The sequence below is a fragment of the Bidens hawaiensis genome, unplaced genomic scaffold (genome assembly GCF_021521415.1).
Source record: "Bidens hawaiensis isolate Kalapana, Puna unplaced genomic scaffold, B.hawaiensis_p1.1 tig00033174_1, whole genome shotgun sequence".
In the NCBI taxonomy this organism is placed as follows: domain Eukaryota; kingdom Viridiplantae; phylum Streptophyta; class Magnoliopsida; order Asterales; family Asteraceae; genus Bidens; species Bidens hawaiensis.
Genome location: NW_027495678.1, coordinates 23,738 through 36,523, shown reverse-complemented (window position 1 = coordinate 36,523; position 12,786 = coordinate 23,738). Strand labels below are relative to the sequence as shown.

Sequence of the window (12,786 nt, the reverse complement as noted above, 5' to 3'; positions counted from 1 at the left end):
TATCACGTTGGAGAACTTTTCCAGGTAAGCAAACGGGTCCCGCGGTTGATTGGGATGTATACGAATTACTTTCCTTAGGCAAGAAAAGTCAACTAATGATATCCCCCTTCTAGTTACTACGTGCCCGTCAAAATAATAGTTTTGATAACATTACTTCACGTAGAAGTAACATTATTATATTCTATAAAACATTATTTGGAAAATCAGTTGAGTTTATCGACTATATCCGTAACTAAGTTCTAGTAACTATATAGTAACGTAACTTAATCATAATCCTTCCTTAATCGGCCAGTCGATGAGTAAGAACTAATAAAATAGCAGCAGTTCAGCTCGTACTTCGCTTACGGGATCAACAGCTCGTTTATACAGCGTAACAACCTCGTTTCTTCGCGAAATCAGCCCTCGGAATCTCGGATCAGCCTTGCACACTTCCCAATGCTAACTGTGTGAAATTTAAGGTGAAAATGGGATGAATGGGGCTGAACCCGTAGCTGCCCTTTTATACTTGAGTTTGCAGGGCATCGCGTAGCGCGATGGTCTTTCTCCCAGGGCCATCGCATAGCGCGACGCCGCAATGTATCAGATTGTGCCATGTGTTAACACGTGGTTGGCCACGTGTCCCAAGTTACTTAACCTGGTCATCGCGTAGCGCGCTGGACCAGTTTGGTTGGCCGTCGCATAGCGCGGCGCCCCCCTTTTTATTGAAATGCTAAATGCTCTGTCGCGTACCACGATGATGTTATCAAGGGAACCGTCGCGTAGCGCGACGGTTCTCAAAACTCAATATTTTCATTTTCAGTCCTTCCACTTTCAGAATGCACATTTTAGCCCAAAACTAGATGGCGTATATTCACGATGTTACATCCTCCCCACCTTGAGAAAAATCTCGTCCTCGAGATTTACGTAAAGAGATGTGGATATTTTCTTTTCATTTCAGACTCAAGTTCCCAAGTAAATTCTAGACCTCTTCGAGAATTCCATCTAACTTTTACTAACTTCAATCTTTTGCGTTTAAGGAACTTGGTTTGGCTATCCTCTATTCGTATCGGTTCCTCCACGAACTAGAGCTTTTCATTAACTTGCACATCTTTTAAAGGCATTGCAAGTGTCTCGTCAGCTAAACATTTTCGCAGATTCGATACATGAAACACATCATGGATTCCTTGCATCTTTTCAGGTAACTCTAATCCGTAAGCTACAGGACCTATTCTTTCAACAATCTTGAATGGTCCAACAAAACGTGGACTTAACTTACCCTTCTTTCCAAAACGAACAACACCTTTCCAAGGTGACACTTTAAGAAACACTCTATCTCCTTCATTAAATTCCAATGGTTTTCGTCGTATGTTAGCATAACTCTTCTGCCTGTCTCGTGCTGCCTTTAGTCTTTCTCGGATTTGAATTACTTGATCAATCATTTTCTGGACAATTTCAGGACCCGACAGTTGATTATTACCAATCTCAGACCAACATACAGGTGTTCTACACTTTCATCCATATAATGCTTCGTATGGTGCCATCTGTATGCTTGTGTGATAACTGTTAATGTACGAAAATTCCATTAAAAACAGGTGTGTATCCCAGCTACCAGCTAAGTCAATGACACAAGCACGAAGCATGTCTTCCAATGTTTGAATCGTCCTTTCGCTTTGTTCGTCGGTTTGTGGGTGATAAGCAGTACTCAAATTCAAACGCGTACCCATTGCCTTTTGAAAACTTCTCCAGAAATTGGAGGTGAAACGACTGTCTCTATCGGATATAATTGATAATGGCACACCGTGCAATGCTACAATGTTTTCCACATATAGTTGTGCTAACTTGTCCATACTAAATGTTTCTTGGATAGGAATGAAATGAGCAGATTTGGTCAATCTATCAATAATGACCCAAATAGCATCATTTTGACGTGAAGTTTTAGGTAATTTCATAATGAAATCCATGGTAATCATGTCCCATTTCCAGATTAGGATCTCAGGTTGTTGTAACAAACCTAAAGGTTTCTGATGCTTAGCCTTAACTTTGGAACATGTTAAACATTTTGCCACGTATAAGGCAATTTCTTTCTTCATTCTGATCCACCAATAATCATCTTTAAGATTATGATACATCTTATCACTACCCGGATGCATCATAGATTTAGACTTATGAGCTTCTTCCAATATCTTCTCCCGTAAACTTCCAACCATCAGCAGCCAGATTCTTTTCCCTAATCTGAGTATCTCATCATCACCTTTAACTAATTGATCTATTGTACGATTCTCTTTTTCGGCCTTTATATTATCTTGTTCTAGTGCCAACTTCTAAGCTTCTTTGATTTCTGTTAATAGATCAATCTTAAGTTCTAACCTCAGAGCTCGAACTCTTTTCGGCTTCTCATGTTCTTTCCTACTCAAAGCTTCAGCCACCACATTAGCTTTACCTTCATGATAGACGATCTCGCAATCATAGTCATTAAGCGTTTCCATCCATCGCCTTTGTCTCATATTCAATTCTTTCTGATCAAATATATGTTTCAAACTTTTATTATTAGTATAGACAATAAACTTTACACCATACAAATAATGTCGCCATAATTTTAACGCGAAAATTATAGCTCCAAGTTCAAGATCATGTGTGGTGTAATTCATCTCATGAACTTTTAACTGTCTTGAAGCATAGGCAATTACCTTCTTCCCTTGCATCAAAACGCACCCCATTCCTGTATGCGAAGCATCACAATATACAATGAAATTATCTTGCCCTTCAGGTAAGGCTAAGATAGGTGCATTTGTTAATTTCTGTTTGAGAGTTTCGGATGCCTCTTCTTGCTTCGGTCCCATTCAAATTTAACAGATTTTCGGGTTAATGAAGTCAATGGAACCGCTATTCTTGAAAAGTTTTGTATAAATCCTCGGTAATAGCCAGCTAACCCCAGAAAACTCCTAACTTGTGACGGGGTGTTGGGTTTTTCCCATTTTATAATAGCTTCAATCTTGGCTGGATCAACTTGAATACCTTTCTCATTAACAATATGTCCGAGAAATTGTACTTCAGACAACCAAAATTCGCATTTCGAGAATTTGGCATAAAGCTTTCCTTTCCTCAATATTTCTAATATAGTTATGAGATGAGCTTGATGATCTTCTTTTGTCCTTGAATAGATAAGTATGTCATCAATGAAGACAATAACAAACTTATCCAAATAGGGCTTACAGATTCGGTTCATCATATCCATAAAAGCTGCCGGAGCATTAGTAAGTCCAAAAGGCATGACAGTGAAGTCATAATGTCCGTATAGAGTTCTGAATGCCGTCTTTGATATATCTTCTTCTTGAACCTTTAATTGATGATACTCGGATCTAAGATCAATCTTGGAAAAACAACTTGCCCCTTGCAGTTGATCAAAAAGATCATTGATTCTCGGTAGTGGATATCGATTCTTGATTGTAACTTTATTCAATTCCCGATAGTCAATACACATTCTCATCGATCCGTCTTTCTTCTTGACAAACAATATTGGTGCTCCCCACGGCGAAGAACTCGGTCGTATAAACCCCTTTTCCAATAGTTCATCCAGTTGCTTCTTCAGTTCTTTCATTTCAGTCGGTGCCAATCTGTAAGGGGATTTAGCAATCGGAGCTGTTCCTGGAATTAAATCAATTCTAAACTCAACTTCCCAATCCGGTGGGATTCCAGGTAATTCATCGGGAACACTTCCTTAAATTCACAGACGATTGGAACTTCCTCCATCTTTTTAGGTTCAAGCTCTTTAGTTATATATGCCATAAAGGCTAGGCAACCTTTATCTAAACAGTGATTGGCCTTGATTTTCGAAGTGATTCCAATTCTACTGGCTTCTTTGTCACCAGCTATTCGAATGATTTTCTTATTCGGATTCAGTAGATCTATGGCTTTTTCATTACAGAGGACTCGGGCTTGGTTGGCGGCTAACGAATCCATTCCTAGTATTACATAAAATCCTGCTAACTCCATAGGTAAAAGTTGTAATGGCATATCATATCCAACTAAGGAAATATAGCTACTTAGTACTTCAGATATTCGGATTAAATTTCCATTGGCCGTTTCTACTTCATAATGGTTATTTAGTTTAGCTAGAGGTTCATTTAAAAGATTACAAAAATTATAATCTATAAAGCTTTGATTAGCTCCTGAATCGAATACCCTAGCATAAACGTTATTGATAGGGAACATACTAGTAATCACGTCTGGTAATTCTCCTGCTTTTTGAGTATTTAGCATAAATGCACGTGCGTTCCCTCTCTTTCCGTCGTTTCTGGAACCACTACCACTGGCGCCACCTATTACCTGTTTCTTCTTTGTGCATTCCACACTGAAGTGACCCTTTTCACCACACTCAAAACACACAATCAGCTTCTTTCTACAATCTTCTTCCTTGTGACCTGGTCTCTTGCAAAAATTACAAGTCGAAAATGGATCAAATTTACGAACATCAGACTTCACTACTGGCCTCATACACCTTCCATCATGTCTCTTTCCACAGTTCTTGCACAGTGGTCGGTTGAACATCATCGTCCTCTCGTTTCCCTTTCCAAACTTCTGTCTACCGTCATTCTTTCCTTTTCTCCAACACATTCTTCTTTTCTTCATCTCTGTTTCTGATCATGCTTTCCATTAAATACCCTGCTAGTTCAATAGCAGACTCAATTGTTGTTGGCATGTGTGATTTTAGATGATCTCAGATCTCCTTCGGTAACCCATGATATACCTAGTCACTTTGTTATATTCAGGCGTGACCAAATGTGGTACCAATCTACAATACTCAAGAAATTTGGTATTGTATTCCTTAAGATTGGTCCCTATGACTTTGTGATTCTATAGTTTGGTTTGAATCTGATCAACTTCGTGGACGGGACAAAACCTTTGCTTGACTAATTCTTTAAAAGTCTTCCATTCCAGATTATACAGATTACTTCTCCCTTTCACATCAATCAAAGTATTCCGCCATTCCAGTGTTTCTCCCTTGAACATCTGGGACGAATACTGGATACTCTCCTCTTCGGTACATTTGCGTATAATAATAATTGACTCCATCTCCTCGAGCCAACGGAGCGTTGTTATTGCCCCTTTATCCCCATATAATTCCTTTGGTTTATATACTTGGAAATCTTTGAACGTGCATCTCGTGCTGACTTTAACTCTTTTTATCTTACTCGGGACATGTTCAGCAGTGGAACTTTCATAACCTTCATCCTTCTTGTCTTTTTCATCCCTTGTTCTTTTTGATTCTTTTCTTTTGGAGTGCACAGACACACTATGGCTTGGCTGTATTTGTTTTGTTGATTTTGATTTAGCCAAACTTTTAGAATTTTTCATGTGTTCTTAAACTATTTTTATTAGAGGAGTTACAGCTTCCTTGATTAACGGAGAAACCGTTTCTTTTATCATATCACGAATGCCTCCAATATATTCTTCTGAGATTGATTTATTATTATTTTCAGGAGTTTTCGCTTTTTCAGCTTGACTCCCTTGAGTTCTTTGTTGTTCAGACATTCTGTAATTTAGTAAATACACAGATTCAGAATACATAACACAGGCTTTTATTTATAACAGAACTTTCTATATTACAGAAGAATAGAAAAATACAGCATAACAATATTAATATAATCCTAATCCTTGGCCCATTTCTTAACCAGGTTCTTCATCTTATCACATTTCTTGATGATCTTATTACTTATCTTTTTCTTCTTAATTCTTTCGTTCCTTAATTCATCCATCACCGAGTTGGGTTGGTCAGGATACCCTACTGGTGCGGATGCCGAAGGAAAAAGATAAGCTGTTTCCCTTGGGTACAGGTGAGGATTTGCTACATAAGCATGCATTTCTTCGTCGGGAATGTTTGTCGTATAAAATTCGTCGACGAGACGGGCCTCCTCCCGTATCTCGTTTTCTTGCTCAGCTTCAGTCGGTACAGTACCTTGGTATGGTGGAAAACCAGGAACCTCAGAATAGTGGATTGGTCCTTGGCTTGGTCTTGCTAAAATCTGACAACCTGGTGGCGGTGATCCAAAATGCCACAGACTCTGATTGGAATGACAATTCATCCAATTAGAGGATTCAGTACTTGTTACCTGTTTAACCCTACTCTGAACTTCCATATCCCCGTATGGATAGTAATTTCAAGTACAAGTCAACGAAACACTTTCCGAAGTGTCGCTTGATATTTCAATTGGCATTTTGGGACCACCTTGAGCATATACTGTTTGGCTTCCGTAAGCCAAATAGGGATCTATGTGATCAAAAGGGTACATCGGATTTGTTGAAATCAGATTATTCAGAGGGTTCGGATCAGCCGGATTCATATACACCAGTTCAGTCGGATTCACCGAAATAGTTGGCCATTTGGGACCAAAATTGGTACTAGCTTTGTCAGACGGTTCGGACGCGGATGAAGGGTTTGTTCGTCTTGCCACCCGACGTTTTTGACCGTAATAATTTGTATACGACATCGGCATATATATATATATAATATAAGTCATGGGCAAATTAAGACACCTATTTTTTAAGTAATTTACAATTTATAATGCATAATGCACACATTATATAGCATGTAAGATAAGGACAAACTTGTTCAATAAAAAATATGCCTATAAATAGTTACAATATTACCCCCTCAACTTTACTCAACTTTTGTAAATTTAAGAAATAGTTACAACTTTGGACCTTCATCTTTACCAATGTATTTCTTTTAAATTTAATTGTTAACCAACTTCCCACCAATGATTTTCCAGCGGCCGTAACTTTTTCATATGTTAATATTCTATTAAGAAAATTACACCATAATGAGCATTTTATTGTCTTTAATTTGGGTATGGTATTGCTATAGTTTATTCCAATTAAAATTAGGATGTTACATATGGGTGTTCACAATTCGGTTTTAACAGCTTTTAAGTTAAGCAATAAGTCAAACCATCGGTTCATATTTTTTCATTGAAAACCGAAACTAAATCGTTAAAAATTCAAACTGAATCGTTACTAATGGTTTGGTTTCACACATTGAGCTTCAATAATAAGTTTACCGACCGGCCCGGTTTTATATGGCCAATTTTCAGTATAAAGCATAAACCAAACCGTTTGCTATGGTTTGAACATTCTGAAACCAGCTGACCAAAACTGATGAGCGGTTTAAACATTTTTAAGGTTTCAAACAAACCTTGAACAGCCGTAATTTTTACATGATTACTAGAATTTTTGTTCCCCACGCATCGCACGACCATCCGTCTATACTATATATAATATAGCACTCATGGGCAAATTAAGACACTGGGTTTTTAAGTAATTTATAATATTCAAAGCTTTATGTACACCCTATAAAGCATGTAGCATAGGGGCAAAGTTGTCCACTACAAAATATGTTTTACGTAAATTCAATTTGTTAGAAAATAGTTACAAAATTGGCCCTTAAACTTTACTAACCTTTTGTAAATTTAAGAAATTGTTACAACTTTTACCCCTCATCTTTACTCATGTATTTGGCAAGTTTATATATTTTCTTATTTTTCTTCTATATCTCTAAATATATTACGTTTAAGGAAAAAACAGAGCTTACCGATGCAGCGTACTTATTTTTGTCGATGTTTCCATGTAAAATTTATTCTATAATGAGGTACGGTTTATAATGTACAAGTCACTAAAGCATTATTTTACAATTCAAATATGTAACTATAAATCAATAAAATATTTAAACACATAATTATGCATTTAAGTATAACCCATGTTATGTTTTAGTTTATAAATTCTGAAATTACAAATTCAGTCCTTCATTTATACAACTCACATTAGAAAAACCAAGCAATAAAATCAACTCAAATTAATATTGTACGAATTTGTAACGGCTTCACAAAAATTATGAAGGCCAAACTTAAACCGTGGGCATAACCGTTAGCAACAGGTTTTCGAGGAAAACCAAAAACGACCGGCCAGAAGTTAATGGAAAAAATTAACCGTGAAATCAAGCCATTGACCGGCTTGAACGGTTTTACGGTTTAAATCAAACAACGAACACCCATAAACTTGTTACATGATTTCCAAGGTATGTGTTTCCCGCTGCATCGCGCGGGCACTTGCCTAGTGTGTGTGTGTATATATATATATATATATAAACTTAGGGATAGGTAGACTACCAATCATAACTTATCCCTACTTATTAGATAATTGGTTAAAGCTTAGGTACTAATTTATATTAATACCTAATTCGCTAAAACCGATGGCTCTGATACCAACCTGTCACACCCTGACTCGGGGCCTAGGCGTGTGACTGTCAGTTGGTACCTGTTTTGTAAATATATCAGAGTAGCGGGTTCATTTTAGCGGAAGTCTTTAAAATATTAATTTATATAATCAAAATTACTCGGGAATTAAATACCCGAGTTTTAGTTTTTACAAAACAGTGATATTAATATTACAAGGAGTTATAAGTATTCAAAAACGAGCCATCTTGAGCGATCTTCTATGACTCCAATCCTAGTATTCCATCTACTGTCATCTAATTACCTGCAAGGGTGGGAAAAACACGTCAGCTATGTGCTGGTGAAATGTTGACTCGATAAAACAGTTTTTAACAGTTGTTAAATACAAACACAGTTTTCTGTTCACAATCTCAGCATGAACGCTTGTCATTCCTGGGATTTGTACCTATATATATATAGGGGAGGGTTAATGTACAAATGAAATTAACGTGCTAAACATGAGAATCAAGTAGAGTAATTATATATACAAGTAGAGTAATTATGTAATTACATAATTACTCTACTTGATTCTCACGTTTAGCACGTTAATTTCATTTGTATTTGATCCAAACCGTTATATATATATATATTGTATATAACATTGCTTTTAAAACATAGGTTTATGAACTAACTCCTTAGGCTGTGTGCTATGGTGGGGGGCTTCGAAGCCCCTCCACAGTGCCACGTCAGCACCACGTGGGCACTGGGGCATCGAAGCCCCAGGGCATAATGCCCCTCTATGGTGAGGGGGCTTCGAAGCCCAACATTTTTCTTTTTTTGTTAAAACAAAAAAACCAATACAATAATATATAATACAATAATAAAAAAAATACAATAATACTAAAATACAAAATAAATTGAATAAAAAAACATATAAAAAAATTAAAGCTATTTTTAGTCGTCGTCCTCGCTGTCATCTTGCTTATTACTCCAAAGATGTTCAACCAAATCCGATCGAAGGCTGAAATTCTTTTCCCTTTTTCGTGTTTTTAATAGATTAGCAAGTTTCTCATCTTCGTTTAGTGTATAGATCGGTTCTGGCTCATCGTTGTACTCGCCTTGGCAAACTGCTCTACCCGAGTCCTCCAATATCATATTATGCAAGATAATGCAAGTGTACATTATGTTTCTTAACTTATCCATTTGTAGAAAACGAGCTGGTTGTCTAATGATAGACCAACGTTTCTTTAATACACCGAATGCCCTTTCGATGTCTTTTCTTGCCGACTCGTGTTTTTTCTTGAAATACTGACGTTTTTCGTCAGTCGGGCACGTAAAGCTAAGAACCAACGTGGCCCACTCCGGATAAATACCGTCGACTAGATAATATCCGTATTCGTAGTTGACATCGTTTGTGGAAAATGAGATGTCGGGTGAGACTCCGTCTGTGAGGCGGTCAAAAATAGGGGATGCATTAATCACAGCTATATCATTGTTTGCACCGGGCGTCCCAAAAAACGCATGCCATATCTAAAGATCAAATGATGCAGTCGCCTCAAGAATAACTGTTGGGCCATATTGACCTTGCCAAGCAACAGGACAGGCTTCCCATTCCTAATGCATGCAATCGAGGCTACCAAGCATCCCGGGAAAATCGTGTCTTTGATGATGCACCTCGTATATTTTTTGTACGTCGCTTTGAGTCGGCTTCCTCAAATATTTTTTATGATATAGTTGTGGAATACCTAAGTTTAACAAATTTATGAAATTCATGCTTAAAATGTTACGGTTTTGAAATAAATAATTAGAATATTAATACTCACATTCACAGAATGTGTGAAGCACTTCACGAGCCACTATCGCCGACATCTGTAAGTATTCTTTCATGGCGTCGCTCACAGTCCTGTACGCTAGTTGACGAATTGCCGCCGTGCATTTTTGCATTGTTGAATATCCCGGTTTACCTCTCGCGTCCGCCCGTTGTTGGAAGAATGCATAAACGCTTTCTAAATCACCAACTATTCGTAAAAATAGTTGGCGACTCATCCGAAAACGACGCCGAAATCGTTCCGAATCAAAAGTCGCGTCCGGCGAAAAATAATCTTTCATCAACCGGCTATGCGCACCTACGCGATCCCGTTGAAGATAAGGCCGTCTTTCTAGTGGTTGTGAGCTTTCGCAATTCTGGACTACGAGTCGGGCAGGCTCTAGAATGGCACTAAATATCGCTTCATCCTCGGAATCCGAATTGGAAATATCGTCGATATCTGGCTGGAAGTCGGGTGTGAAAGATGAGTCGAAAGACATATTTGAGAAGAAAGTTTTATAAAGTTTAAATAGGAGAATGAGATATTTGTAGAAATTGGGTGAATGGTGTGTGTATATATATATATATACGATTTTATATTATTTAATTTTCTTTAAACGGTCATAAAGCCGTTGGTGGTGGGCCCCCCACCTCACCCCCCTACGGTGTTTTCCCCGCCACTCCCCTCTCTCTCCTCCTTCCGCGCCCATAGTGCACAGCCTTAATGCAATGGATACTTGGAAAGTGTGGTAGTTTATGAAATCAAAGATAATGCGTCCAATTTCCATTGGTGGTGATTTTTCACTTGTGGTGATTTTTATTTTATGGAAAAAACTTTCCTTTGTGTTTTGTATGGGATTATTATTATTATTATTATTATTATTATTATTATTATTTTTTGCTTTGGTTCGTATTATGTTTTGGAAATGCAATTCAATTGATAAAATTGTCAAATTATTTTATCCTATAATTAAAATCATAATTTCGAATGCCCTTTTGTTATGCTCGTCCTGAGTTCTGAAACTTTAAAGATTCTCGTTGACGGCTCTGCGTCCATTCTAAAAATGATTTGCAATATAAAATGTAGGAGTATTATAATTATTTTCGTTGTCTTGAAAAAATAAAAGAACTATTGCAACCCTCAAACCGTATGCTCGTATTTTTCTTGGTCACAATAAATCAAAACCATACATAACACTATAACAGGATCTGAACACTTTTCGTTTAAACTAAGACCTTATGTAACAGCTTGACATCATTTGTTACAAGTATTAAATTTATTTATATGAACCGATTTATCATAGGAACAAGCTTTTAATAAATCTGATATTTTGCTGACAAAAATATTGTTTGGGATTCCTTTTATTGTTTCTCAACTCATCCAAAAATTTTTATGAGAGGTTTTTTAAATTATAGGGTAAGATTATGAGTGATTGAAAGTAGGGAGAGATAAAGTTAGTGTTATTTTATAAAATTTGGAAAAAATTTGTTTGTCCCTATTTATATTTTAATATTTATTGAAATTAGTGAGTAAAGGAGAGAGAAACTGTAAAGATAAATATAATATTATTTATATGAACATGAGAGAGTGAAATGTTTTTTCGCGTAATTATAAATATAAAGACAGGGGATGGGTTGGGAATGCTCTGACTAAGTAATCAACCTAACTCAACATGCTAACAAAGGATCCCGTTTGCTAGCGCAGCTATGCACCCACATTCTGTCCAAGCGTGTGTGTGTATGTGTTTTTTTTTTGTTGGCAAAAGTGGCTCTGCCGATGCCTTAGAAATGTCTTGACTAAACTAAAAACATCTGATGTAACTAGAAAACTCGTGACCATAACTGCATTTAACTAATTTTAATCGGAAAATATATAAAGCCTCACTAAGATGCACATAAGTGCAGCCATAGTATTAATATCTTTTTTATCCGAATTTGTTACCTTCTTCATCATTTCATAACAGATTCAAATAAGTTAAATCTTGATCTTTGACGTAGTTCGTTGAAAGACGTATTCAACGATGTATAGAACATTGAAAAACATCTCTATATGGAGCCCTAAAAAGCCTTCATAAAAACAGTACATAATTCTAGACACTTTTGAATAAGGGACGTTTTTAAGTTATTTTTAGGTCCAAATAAAATACGTTTCTAAACAAAAAATGTTCTATACACATTAATTAAAAAATGTGGATATTTTCATGTTTTTCTAAAATCTTTTACTACTTTTACCACCTCCATAAAAGTACAACACATAATCTGTCTAAATCTTAATTTTGCAATGACAACATCATTAACAGTTTTAACACTCTTAACTCCCTTCATGTGACTCTAAGTCTTAGACATTCTTACCGACCCTAAAATTATTATCTTTGATCCTTTATAGCATCGTCCTTAACTCATTGACGTTCAAGCATTCTCGTGCACTCATCTCTCAATTCAAGGTGAGAACATAACCCTCTTTTTCTTCCTTTTTATGTATTGAGGTGGAACATGTAACAAGTTAAACATATCAAAATATATTTTATAAAATACAATTCAAATGTAACAAGTTATATCATTATGCTCATTATTTTAACAAGTTCAACATTATAAGCATACCTCTTTACGGAATCATTAACTTGTTATCAATCCAGTGCCTATAGATTGGAATCTGCATCATACATCATGGAGAACCTTAAGGGTTATGCCACATATATACATCATGGACAGCCACGAGGCTTGTCCCACGTAACATCATCATGTAAATTGTGATCTTATATCGTGGGTTTTGTTACTTAATGATATATTTGA

At 36.5% G+C, this 12,786-nt stretch overlaps 2 protein-coding genes across 2 annotated transcripts; both read right to left on the bottom strand.

Annotated features, from left to right (window-relative positions):
- Positions 1–3,630: 3,630 nt before the first annotated feature.
- LOC143584562 (uncharacterized) lies at positions 3,631–4,608 on the bottom strand. Its single transcript, XM_077066588.1, has one exon. It carries the CDS (start codon positions 4,606–4,608, stop codon positions 3,631–3,633), a length of 978 nt encoding a protein of 325 aa, XP_076922703.1.
- Positions 4,609–9,140: 4,532 nt separating this feature from the next.
- Positions 9,141–10,493, bottom strand: LOC143584561 (uncharacterized). Its single transcript, XM_077066587.1, has 4 exons — positions 10,010–10,493; positions 9,861–9,931; positions 9,441–9,716; positions 9,141–9,329 (listed from the first exon to the last, which is right to left on the bottom strand). The coding sequence occupies exons 1-4, from the start codon at positions 10,491–10,493 to the stop codon at positions 9,141–9,143; spliced, it is 1,020 nt and encodes a 339-aa protein (XP_076922702.1).
- Between the last annotated feature and the right edge of the window lie 2,293 nt (positions 10,494–12,786).